This window comes from Mytilus californianus, unplaced genomic scaffold (assembly GCF_021869535.1).
Source record: "Mytilus californianus isolate M0D057914Y unplaced genomic scaffold, xbMytCali1.0.p SCAF_15, whole genome shotgun sequence".
Classification (NCBI taxonomy): Eukaryota; Metazoa; Mollusca; class Bivalvia; order Mytilida; family Mytilidae; genus Mytilus; species Mytilus californianus.
This window is the reverse complement of record NW_026262637.1, coordinates 5304368-5328775: the sequence shown is the minus strand read 5'-3', so window position 1 is coordinate 5328775 and position 24408 is coordinate 5304368. Positions and strand designations below refer to the sequence as shown.

Genomic DNA, 24408 nt, shown 5'->3' with positions numbered 1-24408 from the left:
ATAGACAGTTTGTCCCGTCGGTGTTAATATTCTAGTGTTTCACATAGACAGTTTGTCCGTTGGTTTTAATATTCAAGTGTTCTACATAGACAGTCTGTCCGTCGGTTTTATATTCTAGTGTTCTACATAGACAGTTTATCCCGTCGGTGTTAATGTTCTAGTGTTCCACATAGACAGTTTGTCCCGTCGGTGTTAATATTCTAGTGTTCTACATAGACAGTTTGTTTCGTCGGTGTTAATATTCTAGTGTTTCACATAGACAGTTTGTCCGTCGGTTTTATAATCTAGTGTTCTACAAAGACAGTGTGTTCCGTCGGTGTTAATATTCTAGTGTTTTACATAGACAGTTTGTTCCGTCGGTGTTAATATTCGAGTGTTCCACATAGACAGTTTGTCCGTCGGTGTTAATATTCTAGTGTTCTACATAGACAGTTTGTTCCGTCGGTGTTAATATTCTAGTGTTCCATATAGACAGTTTGTCCGTCGGTTTTATATTCAAGTGTTCTACATAGACAATTTGTCCCGTCGGTGTAAATATTCAAGTGTTCTACATAGACAGTTTGTCCCGTCGCTGTAAATATTCTAGTGTTCCACTTAGACAGTTTGTCCCGTCGGATTAATATTCTAATGTTCCACATAGACAGTTTGTCTCGTCGGTGTTAATATTCAAGTGTTCTACATAGACAGTTTGTCCCGTCGGTGTTAATATTCAAGTGTTCTACATAGACAGTTTGTCCCGTCGGTGTTAATATTCAAGTGTTCTACATAGACAGTTTGTCCCGTCGCTGTAAATATTCTAGTGTTCCACTTAGACAGTTTGTCCCGTCGGTGTTAATATTCTAATGTTCCACATATACAGTTTGTCCCGTCGATGTTAATATTCAAATGTTCTACATAGACAGTCTGTCCGTCGGTGCTAATATTCAAGTGTTCTACATAGACAGTTTGTCCGTCGGTTTTAATATTCTAGTTTTCTACATAGACAGTCTGTTCCGTCGGTGTTAATATTCAAGTGTTCCACATAGACAGTTTGTCCCGTCGGTGTTAATATTCTAGTGTTCTACATAGACAGTTTGTCCGTCGGTTTTATATTCCTGTTTCCACATAGACAGTTTGTCCCGTCGGTGTAAATGTTCTAGTGTTCCACATAGACAGTGTGTTCCGTCGGTGTTAATATTCTAGTGTTCTACATAGACAGTTTGTTCCGTCGGTGTTAATATTCAAGTGTTCTACATAGACAGTCTGTCCGTCGGTTTTATATTCTAGTGTTCTACATAGACAGTTTGTCCCGTCGGTGTTAATATTCTAGTGTTTCACATAGACAGTTTGTCCGTTGGTTTTAATATTCAAGTGTTCTACATAGACAGTCTGTCCGTCGGTTTTATATTCTAGTGTTCTACATAGACAGTTTATCCCGTCGGTGTTAATGTTCTAGTGTTCCACATAGACAGTTTGTCCCGTCGGTGTTAATATTCTAGTGTTCTACATAGACAGTTTGTTTCGTCGGTGTTAATATTCTAGTGTTTCACATAGACAGTTTGTCCGTCGGTTTTATAATCTAGTGTTCTACAAAGACAGTGTGTTCCGTCGGTGTTAATATTCTAGTGTTTTACATAGACAGTTTGTTCCGTCGGTGTTAATATTCGAGTGTTCCACATAGACAGTTTGTCCGTCGGTGTTAATATTCTAGTGTTCTACATAGACAGTTTGTTCCGTCGGTGTTAATATTCTAGTGTTCCATATAGACAGTTTGTCCGTCGGTTTTATATTCAAGTGTTCTACATAGACAATTTGTCCCGTCGGTGTAAATATTCAAGTGTTCTACATAGACAGTTTGTCCCGTCGCTGTAAATATTCTAGTGTTCCACTTAGACAGTTTGTCCCGTCGGATTAATATTCTAATGTTCCACATAGACAGTTTGTCTCGTCGGTGTTAATATTCAAGTGTTCTACATAGACAGTTTGTCCCGTCGGTGTTAATATTCAAGTGTTCTACATAGACAGTTTGTCCCGTCGGTGTTAATATTCAAGTGTTCTACATAGACAGTTTGTCCCGTCGCTGTAAATATTCTAGTGTTCCACTTAGACAGTTTGTCCCGTCGGTGTTAATATTCTAATGTTCCACATATACAGTTTGTCCCGTCGATGTTAATATTCAAATGTTCTACATAGACAGTCTGTCCGTCGGTGTTAATATTCAAGTGTTCTACATAGACAGTTTGTCCGTCGGTTTTAATATTCTAGTTTTCTACATAGACAGTCTGTTCCGTCGGTGTTAATATTCAAGTGTTCCACATAGACAGTTTGTCCCGTCGGTGTTAATATTCAAGTGTTCTACATAGAGAGTAGTATAAATGTTGGCTTAGTAGTATTCCGCCGATACAGTAGTTATTTTCTGTCAGGTTTAATCATGACTTGTGTCTTCCATATAAGCAGTGGTTTGTCTGCATGTTTTTATATAAGGTCTTCCAAAGAGACAGCAGTTTATCTGTCGGTTTTCGATGTTACTATAATGCTCCATGGAGATGACAGTTTGTCGGTTTTAGATATTCATGGTTTCTAACTAAGGAACAATTAAGTTTGTGATCTAAACTGCGATTTCTTTAATGTAAAACCAGAATGTAACTGGCATTATTTTTATACATACTGCATAGCCAATTCTGCAAAATCCTCGATCCTTCTCATCCCGTGTCTTTTTTCTATATATCTAACACTTTAAATCGACTCTGTGAAACTCATAGATCCCTATCAGCACCCGTCTTACATTGAACTTTACATCACCGTGATGTGTGATAAATATGAAAACATGAAAGCTCATTTCTATGCATGAATCACCAGAATAAAAATTTTCAAAATCTATCAAAGGCAATACAAATGCAAACAAGCTTCAAGGCTCCGTGTTGAAGGCCGTACTTTGACCTATAATGGTTTACTTTTACAAATTGTGACTTGGATGGAGAATTGTCTCATTGGCACTCATACCACATCTTCTTATATATATCTAAGAACCAGAAATCGACGCTAATACACATAATGTTTAAAGAGGGAGCATATAAAATGCAGGCTGTCGATAACCACAACAATAAATAAACCAAAAGGACGAGAAGACAACAAAACAGTAAACAGAAAACTAAAGACTGATGAACACGAACTCCATCAAAAACATGGGTATAGTCATGTGCTCCGGAATGTTAATTGCTTCATCTTAATATTAAATTGATCAATTAATTCATATTTAAATCATATCCTACAAGTAGACCCTAAAGGCAAAAACAAACATTGAGATAAAAAGAAACGAAGGAAAACAATCCACCTTCATGTACATAGATGGTTTTAAAATGAGGACATGTTCTGGATTTGTTTACCGTGTAGGATGTAACTATATTTGTATTTTATCCAATAACTCGATTAATTTGGGAAAAAAGTGTATTCAGACACTTTCTGTCATCTCTCTTTTAATGGACTACAACATTCAAAGTATATTAAAACAGACATGAAACACTCAGATAAGAGAGATCATTGGACGGTCCATATATTTTACCTTAACAGTCCATTGTAAATGAAGTTTCTTTCATCCCACTGAGGTGTTTATAAATACTTGACGATTTGTTTTTATAGAAGCTTTACATGTGTACATTGGTCAGTAAAGTGGGTTATAAATTCGTTATTAATACCCCTTAACTAAATTCCAGTGCCCAATCTGTCTACCAAGTATAAATAAACAGATAACAAATATACTCTTTTCAAGCTATAAGTCTAAATCCTCTATAAGGAGACACGTAAAACCATACACTGTATCATATATTACAAAAAAGAAGATTTCATAATATGGAAACAGCCTGTGATATAAGCAGAACATGGGATACATCTGAGTACCAGATAATCCAGGATAAATCGTGTTTCTACATAGTAATATTACCTTATACTTCCGCTTTAAAGGAAGACCTTGTTATTATGATAGGATTATATTTTGACCTTGGATTGCGATACACAGATTTAAGACTGGTAACAGTTGGCAGGGATAGAGACCACCATTAAATAGCAATCATCAACAAGGCATTCACGTTCCTTTGTAATTACGGATCCAAGTTATCTCATTTCGTTTTCATGCTTTCAATAAATTAAAATATATAGTTATGAACTTTTTGACAATGTCATGCTTATTATGTTGGTGTAATAGAACAAACAACTTACCGGTAACATCAGGTACTTATCTTAAAAGTCACGAACCATATGTAACAGTGCTAAATACTAGAGAACTGATTCGTACCGAGTAACGGGTTAATTTTGTAGAAATAAGCTATCTTTAAAATCTTCAATAGACAATAAATTCTCCATAAAATATCAAAATCTAATATATCTGACATAAAGAGATAATGTTAATACGTAAATCAAGAAATGTATCGAAATAATGATACAACCTCTTTAAGGGTAAAACCATAAATGTTATGATTAAAGACGTTACGATTAAAGCTATGCAAGGAGCTTTTTATGCATATCAAAATGAGTAAATATAAATAAAAAGGGGAATAGTTTTTATTGTTGATCTATCCATTGTCTTAGTTTCTAACATCTTGAAATACTGGACTTGAAAAAACCTTGTCCCATTCCATTTTAAAATCATGCTATTCCTATTATCCGTTTATGTCTTGATTTAGAGGTTTATGTCTTGATTTAGAAGTTTATGTCTTGATTTAGAGGTTTATGTCTTGATTTAGAAGTTTATGTCTTGATTTAGAGATACAATATTCGTACAGTGTAGGAAAATATAAAGTTTATTTTTCGAGCTTTAGAAACAGAGAGAAAAGCGAGGTTCGTTTTTCGTAGCGAGTATAAATATATTTTATATTTTCCTACACTGTACATTATTTTTATCCTGCAATTTAACATTGAGCTTAAATTAAAGTTTTTTCCGGTTTGAATGAAATCGATTTCTTGTTATGTCTTTTGTAATGGTTTTATGATTGATTCAAAAGCAATTCGTCACAATTTTCCCGTCTGAAACGGGATTCACGTTTAGTTGTATAAATATGCAGCCATGTCCAGTTGGAATGGGAAAGTTAAATGCAGGGAAGGGAAACTGCCATGATCTCGTGACGTTGACGAACCCTTGCATCAACTTTTTTGTTTTGTTTTGTTTTGTTTCAGGCAAATTTCGGACTTTTAGTCATTCGTTCTTTTCAATGGCAGTCCAACTTCTCACTCTCCATTGAAGTCCATAAACTCATCATAAATAACAGGATTAAAATTTTGTATGCCAGACGTACGTTTCCATATGTTTGATAAATCATTTATTGACTGCCCGCCTGAAAATGCATGCAAACGAATATAAATCAAACAAATTTCTTTCCATCAGACAAAATGGTGTAAGCTTGAAAACTTTTAAGAATTATGAAACAATAACGGCCCTGTTCGACATTATTTTGTTTGTCAAAAAGCAGTTTTTTCGTATTTGATTAATCTTCTAACATGCAGACCATTATTTATCTTAACAATAAGGCTTTTTGTTAAACAGGGTGCATATTTTGTTTTATTGTAAATTATTGCAAACACCAAAATCTATCTAATATCTTAAGTCTTATTTTACTTGTCTTAATTATATCAAATATATATAAAAAAAAAAACAATTTAAATGATGGTATCATAATACAGTTGAACAACAGGATGTTCAAAAAACAGGAAAGAGTGAAAAAATGTAATCCGTATAGGTAGCCAAAACTGTATCTCTGCATGACACAACAAAAAGTGATATTTTATGTCAACCTGTTTCACAGCAATAAATCTAAACATATGGTGCAAATGACAACTTTTATAAGAAGATATTTAATCGATATGCAAATGTCTCGAAGTATTCATATTTATTTTCATCTTTTTTCACCTCAAACATAAAACGGTTCAACTATTTACTTTACTACAATGAACTGAATTACACAACTTCCAGTTTTAAGGTTTTTTTATACGTCCTAGGTACGTTGGCAATCGAAATAGGGGAAGTAACTTTGACTTTCAAGAGAAAGATGCAGATTATTGCAAGGATTGGATATTATAACACGGAGGGTGTGTCTAGTGGAGCAGGAATTGCTAACCCTTCAGGAGCACCTGAGTTCTAAGGTTTTTGGTGAGGTTCGAGGTCCTCAATATTTTGTTTTTTATGTGTAAAATGTTTGTGGACTGTTATGTTTGTTTTCTTCTTTTTTTTCATTTGGCCATGATGCTGTTTTAGTTTTTATTCAATTTTGCATTCTTGGTTCCTTTTCTATTGTTTTGCAATCTATTCAGTATTCTAGAATAAATAATTAACAAATTAAAAAACAAATCAACAAATTTCTCGGTATTGCATACTTAAAAATCAGTGTCCATATATCCGGACTAAATTGGTGAACAAAACGATCTTCATGGAAACATTTTGTCGTAGTCGAGACTTGCACAGGGATTTATGAATGATAGTGGTTGGTCGAGTTAAAACAGATTTCGTACCTTCAAACTTCCCATTAACTTTAAATTCAAATAAAATATGGTTATAATATATTTTTGTGCTGATGCGGCGTAAAGAAATCACCAATCAATCAATCAATCAAATTAAATATGAGCATTGAAGTCAATAACTCCAATTAGGCGTGGCTGTGTATTTATACATCCCGTATATAGCAATTTAAAAATAAATGGCAAGAGTAGCTGTAAAGGTATACTGCATATATAAGGAGTAGCTATTTACATTTCTAAAACATGGATAATCCATTGATCCTGATACTCGCACCACAAATAGCAAACCTCCTTCAGTCAGCAAAATTGAGTTAAAATCGATTAAAGGAATTTTCTAAAAAGCTTGGGTGTATCCGATATTTTAGTGGTCCAAGGGGTCTATTTTTCTAAGGGACGAATTTGGGGTTTTGTTTATATAGAAAGCTTATTACCTTTTTTACAGCCCTCCCTTTTAACAGAAAAAAAATTATGTATGTTTGGGGCTCATTTTTTCATCAACCTTTTATTCGTTACTTGGAAGTTTCATACACTCATGACACTGTCAAGCAATAGTAATTATCAAAATTAAAAATAGTCTGAAATTTAATAGTTAATTTGCATCAATCTTCCGTGGACCATTCTCCGTTCTTTTTTACGCATTTACTTGGAAAATGCTTAAAAAAAAAGGTCAGATTGAAAGTTCAAGGTTGCATCAGTGAAATATAATAAAACCCCTACCGTATAACACCAATCGCTTTTACGTGTATCACCGAAAAACCGTCCCCACGTGTGATAGATGATGTTGAAGTACCCTTTGTATACAAAAATATCGTTGAAAGTGTCCTTTAAATCTTCTTTTTCACGGTATTCTATCTATATCTAATTGTAATTTTAAAGTACCCCCATCGATTTAGTAAAGATAATAACTTTTTCATCTAGGCGGAAGTGAAATAAAATATATGTTTGTATTCCATTTCTCTGAATTGATACAATCCTTGCAATATGAGTAGTATGTATTGTGTAAGACGCAAAAAAAAACTACACAGTACTCAATTCACCTGTTATGCAGACATTATATAATGAAAATTAAAATAGCCAGATTATGTAACCCAATGGCATTTTTTTACAGTAAGTGTGACATCTGGTGTCAGATTAACATAAGAAGTTCCTGTTATATTTGGTTACAGCAAAGCTTTGTGATTTTCAAAGAAATGTGATATGTAATTTATGATTTCCTTTAATATATGAAATTTAAACCCTATAGTCTACGATAACATTACTTTTGTAGTTTGATGGACCGTAAGCAGCCATATGTTACACAGTTTCGAGGTATATATCTGAATGTTTAATCGCCCTTCACGCTTTTATAATATTTATTTGATAAAATTACCCCCTGTTTATTTTTATACGTTAAAAGTTAATTTAAAATGTAGAACCATGTTTGTCCTGACTTATCAAACAGACTCACAAGCTTAGGTATTTTTTGTATATGATGCAAGCTGTTAAATTTGATGCTGTGATTTTATTGTTTCATATTCACATATATTATGACGCATCCGTAGTTTTTATTAAAATTTAAAATATATTATGGATATGCACATTTTTGTCAGTGGCTTAGACACGAAGAAAATAATCCGAGATATATAGAGAAACAAGACTGAGTCTCGTGTTATATTTGTTAGAGTCTATCATGTTTTGTTAGAGATACCAGATAAGATATAATTAATTCATTTTTTATTATTACATAAAATGACTGCCGATAAGTTAAACCTCAGAACGTATTCTATATCTGCGTCCGTAGTCGTTTGTGGTATGTTCTTTCATGTATTTAGCTCATTTAATTCATAACCTGTACCAATAAATCAAACTTTTCTCTATCACTTTAAACTCTGTGTTTAAGACTGTGTCAATGTGAACAAACTAACGACATATACAAGTTGAATTTATTTACGTAACTCATTAAAATTACAGGTGTAGGTAAAAAGCGCTAATGTCCGGTCAATTTACTACAGGTGTATCAAAATTTAAAGCGCAAATGTCCATAGTGTTTGGAGCGCAAATGTCCTATCGTGTAACAGGTAAAAAGGCGCAAACGTCCTGTGCCCAAATCAAACCTACTTAGTTTGATCATAATCTTGTTTAGAATAATTCAATTGGTAGATGATATTTTCTTTTAATATCCTTTGTCGGGATTCAAGAATACTCATACACAAACGCAATATTCATAAAATTATAATATCCCTTCAAATATACTTTGTTAGCTCACTGATAGATGATTGTTTCTGTTCAATGTATTCACAACTTTTATAGACTAAGTCGGCTGTTATTGAAGGCTGTGCGCTGTCCTGTAGCTGTCTTTTGGTTGCTTTTGTCGTTATGATGCTGTCTCAATAAAACACATTGCAGTCTATTCATATCTAAACAATTCGACTATCTCATGTATTGAATCCAGACCAACAATGTTAAAACTGTACTTTGTCACAAAAGGTGAGCATACAGTATTCAACAATAAGCATCTTTAAATAAATAGCACCAGACATCTCTGAAACCTCAAAAGAAAGCATTATGACTTTGTCGTTTTCCTATATGTGATCTTTCACAAATAACCTTGTGTACTGTTGTTTGTCTTTTTTGTCTTTTTTTTTTTTTTGCCATAGCGTTGTTAGTTTATTTTTGAATTATGAGTTTGAATGTCCGTTTGGTATCTTTCGACTGTCTTTAAAAAATAACACTTTATTAATCATTTCGTGAATACATGATAAATTGTATGGAAATGTTCTGCTGAGAACAACACAGGTATTTAATTGGTGATTATTATTTACAGAATTTTTACCAAAAATATCAAGTCTAGTTTACATATTGCGAGAGATGTATCTTTGAAAAAAATAAAATAGTTAAAGAATATTAAATAACAAAAACAAAATATACAATCCAAAAATACGACTCCAGGTGAATTACCCTAACAATAGTTGTTACATCTGGGTGGACATAAACTCTATATATTATATCTTCACTCCATAGTACAAGATTACAAGAATAAGTCTCTTCACTAAAAAAAAATGTCTAAAGTATTTTTTGTGTAGTCTGATTTCATTTAATATTGTCAACTTACAGTTTATAAATGATATAAAAACAAACTTGATACAGGTTGAAGTGTCGTTACTATTGTAACCTGAAACTAGCTTCCTTTTCTATTCTTTGTCAAGAGTCAAACATCAACTTTAAGCCTGGGTCGGGCCTGGAGCAAGACACACTTTCCATTATACATAATGTTAAAAACCATGATTCAACTCCTTGTGCTGACAAGATGGGTTGTCTCTGAATATCAGGACAATACTGATTAGATAATTATCAAACAAGACTACAAATTTATGTCAGCCGTAATTCCATGGTGTTGAATATAAATTTAGCTGACCCGCATTTTTAACTGTTTAACGAATGATATTTTTATTGAAATTAAAAAATGGGGTGACTTTGAAGTTAATCGTTCCCAAAGCTTGCAATTGTTTATGTGATAATAACTTCGATTTAACATTTTCTCTTTGATATTGGTTTTTTTTCAAAGTAAAGTTATTAAATGCCTAGCATTTCCATTTTTATGTTTATGTTTATTTTCAGTGCTTTTTCTTAAAATGTGAATTCAAATTATGCTTTATGTTGGCTGTATTGGCAGCTTGAAAAAATACACAATGTCACATACATACAACAATAGAGAGAGAAAAATTGGCAATATTTCTGCATTAGAAATTGTTTAACTCTTTTCTATCTTTCTAGATTTAACCCAAACATAACCTGAATAATAATCCGCTGCTCTACGGTGGCTCTCTCGAGTGAGAGAGTCGATGACCGGGAAGGACTGACTTATTCGGGTTAACTTAAACATGGCGTTCTGTTTTGATATTAAAAAATCGTATGTTAAGATTACCTTGGACACAATACGTGTTTCTTGAAAAACTTCTACGTTATTTGGTATCTTGTGAAAAGTTGTCTCATTGGCAATAGTAACCCATCTTCTTATCATTTTATAAGCCAAAAGTTTCAAACTCCAGAACCCAAAACAAAACTTGAAAACATATGATAGAAATTCAATGCGAATTTTAATTCTAAAACTGTTTGAATAGATATAAGATGTGGTATGAGTGCCAATGAGACAACTCTCCTTTCAAGTCCCAATTTGTAAATGTAAACCATTATATGTCAAAGTACGGCCTTCAACACGGAGCTTTGGCTCACACCGAACAGCAAGCTATAAAGGGCCCAAAAAATGACTAGTGTAATACCATTCAAACAGGAAAACCAACGGTCCAATCTATATAAAAAACGAGAAACGAGAAACACTTATGAACCACATCAACAAAAGACAACCACTGAACATCAGGTTCCTGACTTAGGACAGGTGCAAACAAATGCAGCGGGTTAAAACGTTTTAATAGGCGCCAACCTTCACCCTACCTGAAACAATAGTGTAACATCACAACATAGAAAGACACACAATACTATAAAATATCAATTGAAATGGCTTAACTCAATCACAAGACATATGAACAAAAACAAGTGAACAAGTCAACGTTTCAGGTCAACGTTGCATGGGAATGTCGTTAGTTTAAGCACAATTACATGATTTTATTGAAAATACGGACAAAATGCATTATTTTAATCATCCAAATAGATGGTGCTATTGAGTAATTATACCCCTGGCCCACCCCCTGACAGCGACTGAGAACCAGTGGTTTAAAGTGAGAAAAACATATATCATTTTATATTATTTGTGCACGCAAAACACAGGTACGCTCGAAATCGAAAGTTTGGAACTGTTTAACAAAAACGAGTGAGAACATGAAATCCAAAAGGGCATAGACAACACAGCCATAGCATGAAGGAATTTGTAAATACCACTTGAGTTGCAGTGTGAATATGTTTTCCAAAACCAACACATCTCTCTACCTGCTTACATCCACAAAAACATTTACAATCATACCACCTATTTCTTTATTTTCATCATTTTAAATTTTGCTCTACTCCTAAAAAGCTTCTAGTTAAAGATGTACATATTTCGCTCCTTCGTGGAACCCCATTCTGTCATATACACGGATATAATTGAAGTGTAGTCTGAACCATGCCCCGGAGGCTGTCTGTTGTCCCCTGCTGATGATCACTGGTGATTTATACAAGCCAGATAAATCACACGGAAGATAATAACAGAACTTTACCTTCAAATTATATCCTGCATCTCATTACAACTAACATAATTAAATGCATGTAGATCTCTCTACTGAATATTAAGGTAGATTTAAGTGTGGGAACCGTCTTCAACATTCAGATTTAGGTACAAATTAGAGAAATTGCCACACGCGTCAATAACCTCGAGAGCTTCCGAAAATTGTTTAAAAGCTAATGATTTTTTTTTTTGAATTTCTAATGAGTGTATTTGTTAGGGAGAGATAAAGGGGTCAATGTTGTACAATAGGTAGGTTTTAAACAAGGACAGCAATAAAATTTATTAAATTCAACCATTTATACAACTAGATACATACAAATGTTTTGAACGGGGTGCTTTCGGTGCAGAACTTATGCTTGTGTTATTACATGAACCAAAGTATTTTTGTTTGTCATGATTGCACTTAATTATATAAATTAGACATAAAGAAAACATATACGAACTTAAAGTATCTTTTCGCATTTACGAACATCTTTAAAGTTCGACCACCAATTTTATGAGAGGGCTCAGTGGCTGAGTGATCTAGTCTTATGAGGGCCAGTTTCCAGGTTGAAAGGGATTATAGTGAACATAATATTGCATACAAGAAGAATAGTTGTTGGGATCATATACAAAGGACACAGAGAACAATGGAATATAAACAGTATGCATAATTATGTTTGCTTTTCAAACTATAGTTACGAGCGTATCAGAAGCACCTATTGTGTGTACGGATATATTATCATTTGTTTTATTTAAAAATATGATCTAAATAACACATGACCTAAATGGGAGAAAAAAATATAAAAATAACATTAACTCTATAGATGTCTTTTGTTATTGATGTCGGTTATACGCGTTCTCATTCACGTATTTTTTCACCTTATTTATATACATAATGTTTATAAAGTTTCAGTTCTTTGAATTATTTGATAAGAATAAAGTCAAGGTTGCAACTCCTTCATTACATTTTGGCAATACATAGTTTAAGTCCATATGTTTGACGTCACAAACTATTTTCGCGACTGTAAAAAGAAACCAGCATTAATTTTGTTAATTTTTATTTTTTAACAAAAGTCCCATTTCATATAGGAGTTTGTACGTGGCGCAGAGGTATTGAGAGACTTATCTTTTTGAGTAAGTAATCCTCTACTACAGACATAGTAGCCATATTCGAAGATAAAGATTCTTTTGAAATCCTTCCGCTTTTCTCATTTATGAAAATTTCTATAAATCAGTATAACTTTACGTTTTCACTAAGTCAAATTCTATTAAAACAAAATAATTGTTTTGTATATGGCATTCTTATCAAACAAAAGCTTTCAGGAAGATCCTTATCAAACAAAAGCTTTCAGAAAGATCAACAATTTTAAAATCGTGTCCATAAATCAAGTCAAAAATCCCCTTCAAAACGACTCATTTTTATTTTTGCTTTATTATCTCGAAATATGCAGTGCATATTAATCAATGTTAGGGAGGGATTTAAGATAAAATATAATACAGAAGGGTCGTCGTCCATTAGTGTTTAAACCTTTACAAATATTCTAACAAGCTTGAAGAAGATTTGTCATGGTGAACTTCGCCCTTCTATAGCATTAGATAAAATAAGAAAAGTTTTTTGTCCTTTTCGTATCAAATGTTTGCATTTGATAGTATAACCATTATCAATACAATTTAAAATTTTAGAGCCCTTTTTAAAAAACGTCCTCTCCCGCTGTTATTAAAAACCTGTGCATTGCATTAACGCTTGGTTTCCATAGAGTAGTCAGTCATCTCCGAAACTATTTGAAAAGTTAGTGTTTATATATGTAATTTGCCAGAAAAATGTAAATATAAAAATTGCACCTCTATACGATTTCAAAATCCAATCAATGTAATGTTTTACTGCTATCAATGTCTGTGACACGAGTCAAATATTAATCGCAAACCGATCAAAAATCTCATTTATATCGAATCGTAATGGTTGCCTAGTTACATGGTGATTTTATACCTTTGAATTTGCTAAAAAGGGAAGTAATTGATGTTATGAAATATGGACAAACATCAAAAGTAGATAAGCTGCTTACATTTTTTGCAGTCACTTCACTTAACTAAATTTTCCAAATTATTATGAAAAAAAACGTATTCATGTCTGAAATCACATATTTAAAGTTTCAAAAAATAGAAGAATTTGTTGATTTAAGAACGATAGTTGATTGTTATTTGATTTTTAAATTGATATCGTCGGAATATTTATTTTGTCATAAACATGAAGTACTTATAAACCACTCTAATTTTCCCCTCTCCATACAGGACTATTTTCAAAAAAAAAGATAAATGGATTCAATTTAACATAATTTATAACTTACACCTATCAAATACTTCAAAGAGTTTTCGATTCGTATAAGTTACTTATTTGACTATTCTTTTTAATCAACTTTAATTTATTTCTCGCTCAGGAACCCAAAATACGACCTCGAGTATGGAGTTCACGCGGGATCAATGGTCGTCTGCAAATTAACGTATATGTCGTTTGTCACCAGAACCTTTTAGCGTATATTTGATTAAGGTGATGGGCAGTAATTTTCGGCAACAAAACTTGCAAAATTGCCATCATTATTGTTAGTTTAATAAAAGGCCGTCCGGCCCTAAACTATTGTCCACCTATGGTCCATTGTTAGCAAGGTACATAAAAAGTCTACTTATAAAATGTATATGGGTTGATCCTGTATCAATTCACATTGCTTTTTACATTAATAAATTTGTAGCTTTAACATTTTATGAATAAAGATTTGTTCATTAACACGTCTAGAAGGTGGCGCGAAGCTTTGATCTTTTTCATGACACACGAATTAGGGCTGAACTTTTTTGTTGATGGTAAAAAAACCGCACAGCTAGAAAAACGGATACGGTTGATTTTTGCGTTATGTTATTAATAATTAATCCCCTCATTTCAACATTGCAGCGTAGAGTGTTTACTCAAGGTCGTTAAGACCTTGAAACGTTGCGATTTGAAAAGGTTGCGAAGTCGGGTGCATCTTTTATAATCATAAAACGAAGACAGAAAATCGAAGTTATGCGTATGACCATGGTATATTCCCACGGGTTGAGGTGTTGAAGACCTATTCGTTGACCTCTGTCCGAAGTATTTATGTATCCACCGGAAAATATTTCTAGCAACAATGGCTTTCAAAAAGTGTCTCCTTTCTTTTTATCTCAGTCATTTAACTTGGTTATGAAAAACATCCGTCAATCATTGCAATTTTCCGTCCATTCATTTCTATGCACAAATATTTTGTCCCAAAAAGAGAATATAGTGATTCTTTTGTCCTTTATTTCACGTAGTAAACTTCGAACAAATTGTTTTATGCTGTGGTAACAAAACATGAATTTGGAATGCATCAAATGTTTTGGTGCAAGGAAGCTAAGATAGTTTTGATAACAGCGCTTGCTATAACTGTGATTTCAAATATATTTAATTTAATGATATTTAATTGCAGTTAGTCAAGCAAAAAGGGATTGCAAACCATTACACCTTATATTTGGTCTGCCGCGAGTAACGCTACGGTTGCGACTTGTAGAGCAGGAATTGCCTGTCAAATCTAAAAGATCAAAGTATTTCTGACTGCAAATAAAACAATAAATGTTATCAAAAACATTTTAGTGGAATATGTATTTATGTCTACGTCGTTGGTTTGGCAGACTGCTGTCCTGTGAGCACTCAAATCGCGCACTGTTGTTGGCGCTCAACAGGCGCATCGAACGGAACAAGTCATCTTTATATCTTTTTTAATTTCACAACAATTTAATACTATTTACTTATATATGCACAGAAAATATGAAATAATTATCTAAAACTTGTAGGACGTCTTTGAAGTTCGAGATGTGGAATAAAATCTTGAAAAGGCTTATGCTATCTACATTTTAAATCAATATTGTTAGTCGGGAGATGATATAGGATTAAGTTTAATCTCTTCTTGACAGAAAACTAGGAGATACCTGCGCAACCGAAGAAGATTTAATAAGACTGGTTTGGAAGAGGTTTAATTCGGTGACAATTTCGAACCTTCAAGTGATGTATGGTAAAATTATATTGAATTTATTGTCAGGAGGGGTCATAAATCTCAAACAAAAACAAATGCCCCTTCAAAATCGTTAAAATATGATGTTTACTAACTTAAATCGGCTAACACAAGGTATAAAAATTCAGTTTATTTAGACATGAAGTGATTTAAAGATATTAAAATTATTTTCTCTACGGCTGTATTAAAATGAAATTTATATATTATCATTGTCAGGTGTACGTTTAATCTACGATTGACTCGTGCACTGCACGCGACATTATTCATAGCAAATATTTATTTTGCCACACTACGTGATGCGTACGCAACCAAAATTTTGGTGCGTTTTTAATGTTTTACCACGCGACATAAACTTGCAATAAATAATAGTTGGATGTTTTAAAAGTCTCGACGTCGTCCCTTTATTACTAAATAGAATATTTCATTATAATGCAAAGATAGTCTGGCTTAAAATGAAATCAATCTTTATAAAGGACCTGGACTATTGTAAAATCACCTGCTTTTGAAATATTTAACAGTCTGAAGACATTTCAATATTTTGAGTGTTTTGTTTATACTAAAAAAATGTTAGTTTTTTTCTGAAACTAATAAACAACAGTTCATTCTGAACGTCGGTTTCATTTGTTATGTTTTAAAATGTGTTTTTGATACTAACTGAATTAACCTCGAAAAATAATCATCTTTTTTTCTTAAAACAATTGATACATTTCGCATAAAATGCACCATTTTTTACAACTGTTTAAATACCATCTATGTTGTTTATAAGATATATTTGGAACCTCCAAAACCCATCCTTGGAAAAACCAAAAGTCCCAAACAACAACAAGATTATGTTTGCAATGCTGTAATGTGTAAAAAAAAAACTTATAAATTTGTACGCCTAGCACGCGATTCTAGATGCTTTGCGAATACGGGTTTGTACTTTTGTTCTTACTTAAACGACCTGAACGATGCAATTACCGCTACTGTCCGCATCAAGACTAGGTTTGCACTTTTGTTATTTCTGAAATTACCTGCATAGAAAGTGTTATGACCACCACTATATGTATCAAGATTAGGTTTGTACTTTCGTAATTTCTTTATTGACTGGCATATACAGTGTAATAACCGCCACTGTCCGGATCCTGAAATGACCTACAAAGACAGTGAGATGACCACCACGATATGGATCAAGAGTAGGTTGTACTTTTACAATTTCTTAAATGACCTGTACATACAGTGTTACCGCCACTGTCCGGATCAATACAAGATTCTTACTTTTGTATTTTCTTAAATGACCTGCAGACATTTTAATCACCACCACCACAGGGACCAAGACTAGATTTTCTAATTTTTCTAACTTACACAGACCTTGTTCAAGTCAAGACAAGGTTTGTACTTTTGTACTATCTTAAATGACCAGCAGACATTCACAACAATACCGCCACTTCACGGACCAAGACTTGGTATGTACAGTTGAAATTACTGAATGACATGCAACCCTTTATAGCTTGCTGTTCGGTGTGAGCAAAGGCTCCGTGTTGAAGGCCGTACTTTGACCTAAAATGGTTTACTTTTACAAATTGTGACTAGAATGTAGAGTTGTCTCATTGGCACTCATACCAAATCTTCTTATATCTAAGTATTGTGTAATTAATTCTCTTGTATAGATGATGCCTAATTGTGTACGGTTTTTATTTCTCATACTACTGTCGCTGTACGAACGAAGACAAACAATCTTCTTTTATGATACGCTAAAATGGTGCGTTTAAGTTAAGGTCGACCTAAACTTCACGGATGTGGAACCTTTACTGATTCAAGTCAAGGTCGACCTAAACTACTCTGTTGTAGTACCTTGACCGATACAAGTCAAGCTCGCCCTATACTACTCGTCTGTGGAACCTTGACTGATACAAGTCAATGTCGACCTAAAATTCTTTGCTGTAGTAGCTTGACCGATACAAGTCAAGATCGTCGTATACTACTCGGCTGTGGAACCTTGACTGATACAAGTCACTGTCGACCTAAACTACTCTGTTGTAGTACCTTGACCGATACAAGTCAAGGTCGTCCTATACTTCTCGACTGTGGAACCTTGACTGATACAAGTGAGGATCGCCCTATACTACTACTCGGCTGTGGAACCGTGACTGGTACAAGTAAATACCGACCAGTTGTTTAGCACTCGGCCACCAAACCTTGACTGATTTAATATAACTGGAAATGTATCAATACGAAATAGTGTGTCAACTATAATTCATGTATTATAGCAATAGATTATATTTAAGTGACATGAAATGAATATGAAACAAAGAAGTATGTTTACCTTTCAGTTTAATAGCCTATGAATATCTAATGAATATTGCTTCAAGCTGTTAATTTATAAAACGAATAATATTTTACGAAGGTCGTATGCACGTGACACGAGATTTGATTATCAGAAAATATCCTAAATTTGATTTCAGACACGTGTGATGAAGTGTATACATTTTAATATATTTATTTATATCTAATTTTGTATTATTTTAAGTCAAAGATTGGTGACTCCTTTTTGCATCATTCGGACAGAACAGTGATTTTATACTGTCCTCTGAAATACTACTATTAGAAATGTTTTACGAGACTGTGGTAAGCTTTTATGGACCTTTATAGTTTACATAATACTTTCAATGTAAATAATTCAAATAATAATAGATAATACATAATACATAATAATTATAGTTAAACACTGCAAAAACATATCTCTTTTTAAAAATTAGGTATCCAAGAACCCGAGCGTTTTCTATTTAAATTGTAAAATTTAGGCTTTATAGGATTAAGAAGTAAAAAAACGCAAACACTTGAATATTTGGGTTCACTTCGAGTGTCCTCTGTATTGTGACACCTGAAACGGCTAGACTCCCGATCAATTCTTGCATAATGAATTAAGAAACATTCATCAGCGAACCAACTGAAAAGTAAATAAAATGAATTCCGCTTAGTTCACACATATTTCAATAGCCGAATCGCCGGAAGTGAAATGACCTTAAGTCTAACCTCAAAAAGATGACCCGGTGTCAATGAAGACATTTAAAAAGTTTAATAGCAAGAAATTGTCTTCCCCTTTAAAATTTTACCTGTAAACTGAGAAACTATTTGTGCAAAGGTGTATTTAGCCTTAAACCGTTTTGTAGATATAGTTAATTTGTTTATACACTGCAATTTAATTTCTGTGTGGGATTTTAAAATGAATAACTTCTAATCTGGTCACTGACAGAAGGTGAAGTCAACCAAAATTGGAATAAAACTCTTTAATTTGAGCGTTCTCGATACTAGCTACATGTACATAATTATGTATATTTACCTTTTCTATTAAAATTTCAATACACTTGCTTGCCAAAATTATAGCTTATTGTATAGTTGTATGTGCATAAATGTTACGGCGAGTTATCTCTTTTTTTTTTACGTTTTTCAATATATTTGCGTGCCGTAGTCTTGTCTTGACTATTGTGTGTGACTATTTGTTTAAAACAGTCTTGTCTTGTCTACTTTATGTGACTATTTATTTGTCATAGCCTTGTCTTGTCTACTTTATGTGACTAATCGTTGTCATAGTCTTGTCTTGTCTACTTTATGTGACTAATCGTTGTCATAGTCTTGTCTTGTCTACTATATGTGACTATTTAAATGTCAGTCTAGTCTTGTCTACTATATGTGACTATTTATTTGTCATAGTCTTGTCTTGTCTACTATATGTGACTATTTGTTGTCCCAGTCATGTCTTGACTATTTTGTGTTATAACTTATTTTTCCTAGTCTTGTCTACTATATGTGACTATTTATTTGTCAGTCTTGTCTACTATATGTGACAATTTGTTTTACATAGTCTTGTATTGTCTACTATATGTGACTATTTATTTGACATAGTCTTGTCTACCTTATGTGTCTATTTGTTTGTCCCAGTCATGTCGTGTCTACCTTATGTGACTGTTTGTCCCAGTCATGTCGTGTCTAGTGTGTACGACTATTTACTTGTTATAGTCTTGTCTTGGGTTATTTGTGTGAATTTTTATTTGTATCTCATTTTGTCTTGCCTTGTCTATACTTTATGTGTTTATTTGCTTGTCCCAGTCTTGTCTTGTCTAATGTATGTGATTATTTGTTCGTTCGAGTCTTGTCGTTTATTCTATGTATGACTATTTGTTTATCCAAGTATTGTCTTGTCTTGTATGTGTGACAATTTGTTCATCCGAGTCTTGTCTTGCGTAATTTGTGCGACTATTTATACTAGTTGTCCCAGTCTTGTCTACTGCATGTGGCTGTTTGCTTGTCACAATCTTGGCTTGTATATATCGTAATGTGATAATTTCTTGTCCCGTCTTGTTCTTGTCTCCAGCATATGACTATACACTTGTGCCAGTCTTACATATTGTCTAATGCGTGTGGCGATCTACTTTATTGTTCAGTCTTGTCTTATCTACCTTGGGTATCTTTTTTAAATTTGTTTGCCACAGTCGTGTCTTGTCTATCGTTTGTGATTATCTTATCTTATTCTATCGATGCGTGATTTGGTCTATATTACGAGGAGATATGCACATTTTATACGTCATTTGGACTCTGGTGAAGACTTGGCAATCATACCATACCGTCTTACTTGCATACATGTCGGTAAAATTTATTCGAACATTTTTTCTAGGAATAGGGCGATGCATAGCTTGAAATACAGTCTAGTTGTTCATGTATAGACACTCTTCTATTGTTGAAGACCTCAAATTGACATCTATAGATGTCTCTTAATCTGATTGTCTTGTTGAGTTGCTGTCGGATTGACGCATACCTGACGTCTCCTTATATCCATATTCATCGATAAACAACATTGCATATATAATAACATGGAATCATTTTAGAGGCATCAACATCTAATATGATATTTTTAAACTTGAGTATTTGAGAAATAAATGTTTCTTACGTCACCTCCGAATGGAAAACAAATATTTCATTTTTTAAAAGTTAAATCTTATAAATCATTTTTTTAGATATATTTGTAATCCTAGACAAAACAATATGGTACTTTTAAATCTACCAAGATGCAGTACAGTTATGTGACATTGTCATGCGTCACAAAACACCTAACACCTTTGTGGTTTTTATTTGCAAGTGTCATTTCTGTTTGCCGAGACTTATGATGTGACGTCCTTTCTTATACAAACTACCACTACATAAAGTTCTATAGTAGATCACTTGTGGTTTTTAATTATATCTTCTATAATCTCCTTTCAATTGATGTTACCTTATTCTACTTTAGGGTAGCCATTATCAGACCAGTATCAAGTGTGAAAGAAAACAATGAAGGCTTCCGTTCATTTACATATTAATATCTACGATACTATTTTTTATTCTTACGCTATTCAAACATTGGAAACCATAAAAACTATACTTGAACCTTACCAAAACGAAGGTCATTGATTTAGCCTGATATTTCTCTGGAATTGGACACCGACTTTCACTTCTTATACCAAACGATGATAGTATCCCATAACCAAAGGTTGGTTATTCTGTTATTTGACCGCAAAGTTATTCATACAACGTTTAAGAGAAAAAAAAACGATGTATTCATAAATACACCAATGAGACAGCAACCAAACGACAAAACAATCTGATAATCCAATATTTAAAGGCAATTAGATATTTATACTGTCTTAAACAATTTTAGACGGATGTCTATACAATATGGCAAGCTCTCGATCGATCTGGGTCTAAACATTGTGAAAAATCAAACAGAGAAAGATAAAACAAAAGACAACCACTGACATGGTTCTTGGCTTTGGACATGCACGTCTCAACATAAATACGTGCCTCCATAACATCTTATGAGATATCATATAATACATATAGAAAACAAAGTCGTGTTATATAAATACTTTAGTTTTATTAAACATGTTTTACAAAATTGTAAATAGTATAAAAATTTACATAATACTTAATATATACACTCAAAAATAATTGCATAGATATTTCAAAACACGGAAATGTGTATTTCAAAAATTAACTTAAAATTTCAAATATTTGTAAAACTCGTAAAACATATAACAAGGAAGCACTTAATAATAAAAAAACCAATCTGTTTTAAACTGGTATGTCTTCTGGAACACATAAAGGTCAATGCCACAATTGATTTAAGGCTATTAATGAACACATGCAGAATATATATACGGTAAACATAACATTAATAACACGTGTATACTATAATATGAACACATTGTATTGGTAAATAACAAACTACATTATGCAAAAACAGCACAAATTTGTAACTTTGAATTTAAAATACAGCCATTTCACTTACAACAGTGAAATCAATGTCAAACAATCAATAAAAATATGAACACAATTGGTCGGCCATTGAAAGTGTCATAGCTGCCTCGAGATCAATAACAAATACGGAAAGTCCTTTTGGAACAATTCGAATCAAATTCCACTCGGAAAAACTGGGATAAATGTCCATTATCGATTATGCCACCACTTAAACCAATAATTAATTTCTGGAAGTCCTTCACCCCGTCCACCATCATTTCTCAACAAATAACATTCTGCAATCATAAAATAAAAATCATTTAAGTATAATTATTAAATTTTATACACTTTAATTTATTTAGAGCGTTTCATTTCGTTTTTATTTAATATGATGAGACTAATCTCAACTATTAAAACATTGTCACTTTCAGAACTTTTAATACAAAAGTTTTTATATTAAACACTTTTATCATTAAAGACAACCTTAAATGTGTGAACACTGCTTTCATTGTCAAAATTAAAGATTTTTATTTCACTTTCATATCAAAACGTGGCTTTAATATTTTTATGAATTAAATTGACTTTTTTGACACTTTAGCTACATTTAATAACAATTGACATTCAGGTGTTTAAAAGGTCTAACACTGTACACAGTCTCTTTTGATCAAAAACCGACATCGGATGTATGCAACGTTAAATTTATATACAAAATATTTAATAATTTCCTTCGTCATAGCATTCACATTTATTAAATAATAATGATTTCTGTTTCCTTTGCTTTTCATCTTTTTTTAATAATAAATCCATGTACATTTCTACCTTTTGATAAATGAAATGAGTCACCATCATATTGAATTAACTTCATGTACAATTTTAGACCCTAACATACTTGTAACAAAACAACATAATGGATTTAAAATTTAATAATAAAAATCCAGGTAGGCAAAACGTGTAAAAATATATGCTTACCTGTAAAGTTTATAAGGGAAAAAATGACCTGAGATCTGGTAATTCATCCTCCTCCGAGCTGAACGACTCTGATAGATTTTCTGAAGCGGACGGACTATGTTGCATAGAGATGTAACTGGTCGCTGGTGAATGTTGCATAGGGCTGTACTGGTACTGGTAATTGTCCGAACTGTAACCAGAGGTTGTGGATCCAGTGTCGAACGACATTGTTTTATCCCCTGTGTAACCAGTTTTCGTGGTGTCAAATGAAATGGTATTGTCAGGATTATAATTAAATGTTTGTAAAGGCTGATAAGTAACCCTGGAATCTTGAATCTCATCGATTTCTTCATCAATGTTCGGATAAGCCATCACATGTCCGTTATTATTGTTATGATAGAGATTTCCACTTTGATAGTTTTCCTTGTCACTGTGACAATGTTCACTCTGACACACTGTCCTGTTATCGTTGTTACAGTTGTTTTGATTTTGTGAGAACTGAACGCTCTGGTGTATTTCACTGTCTATGTTTTGTTGTAATTTGCTCCTTGAATCATTTTCATTTTCTGAATCCATAATTTCACCATCAGTGTATATTAATAACTGCCGTAATTGTTTGATGTATTCAACAGCTGACTTAAGTGTGTCAACTTTGCTCAGTTTCTTGTTCTTCTTTCCGTCCGGAACATGATCCCTCAAAGTCTCGAATCCTAAGTTGACCATTTTCACTCGGTTCCTTTCCCTTTCGTTACGTCTAGCCACAGTTGCGGGTTGTGGTTTAGGTAGCAAATGGTGTAGTCCTTTACCATCAGTCCTGCGTTTACAGCGCAGCATTTCTGGTTCTTTTGGTGAAAGGGGTTCCTGTTTCTTCAATCGTCTTTGAGCCTGTACTTGTTGAGCTACAGTTGTTGTTGTTCTGACCAAAATAAACGGTCCTGTCATTTGAACTCCATTATTATTTATTGAAGTCAAAGCTTGGATTGGAACCAAGCTTATGGTTGATGCCATGTTTGAAAAAGTTTCGTGTGCTTGTCGCGTGGTTAATAGTCGAAATTGCCTCGCGACCTGATGACAATATCGTCTGCTCTTAAAAACTTCGGAAACACATAGATTGGAGATTTAAATATTGCTGGCGTTATAAGCTCCGCCCATGCGTACAAAGTCACACCCGCGGCTTGCTTCCGTATAAATTGTATAAACATTTAAATGTCCCTTAAATGTCAATCAACTTTCAATCGTACGAACGTCGCGTGCCCTGATATAATCTTGCCTTAAAGAAAATTAAATGCATCAAAAGAGATGACAACGCCATTAGAGGTTGCTAACAGTACGCATCGGTAAATTTTACCAATAAAAAACGATAAAGAATCGCAGATGGTCATATTAAAATTGTGATACTCCTAAATTAACAACCTGTTACTTCAATATGAATATTTGTTTTGTAAGATGCAATTATTAATATTAAGGAAATCTTACTGAACATACCGGTAC

General features: G+C 33.2%; 1 protein-coding gene across 1 annotated transcript; it reads right to left on the bottom strand.

Annotated features, from left to right (window-relative positions):
- Positions 1 to 21587: 21587 nt before the first annotated feature.
- LOC127725252 (achaete-scute homolog 2-like) lies at positions 21588 to 24009 on the bottom strand. Its single transcript, XM_052232122.1, has 2 exons — positions 22939 to 24009; positions 21588 to 22265 (listed from the first exon to the last, which is right to left on the bottom strand). The coding sequence occupies exon 1, from the start codon at positions 23923 to 23925 to the stop codon at positions 22948 to 22950; it is 978 nt and encodes a 325-aa protein (XP_052088082.1). The 5' UTR covers positions 23926 to 24009; the 3' UTR covers positions 21588 to 22265; positions 22939 to 22947.
- Between the last annotated feature and the right edge of the window lie 399 nt (positions 24010 to 24408).

Excerpts from the sequence above, each read along its gene's own strand:
- LOC127725252 (XM_052232122.1), bottom strand. The coding sequence starts at position 23,925 with ATGGCATCAACCATAAGCTTGGTTCCAATCCAAGCTTTGACTTCAATA.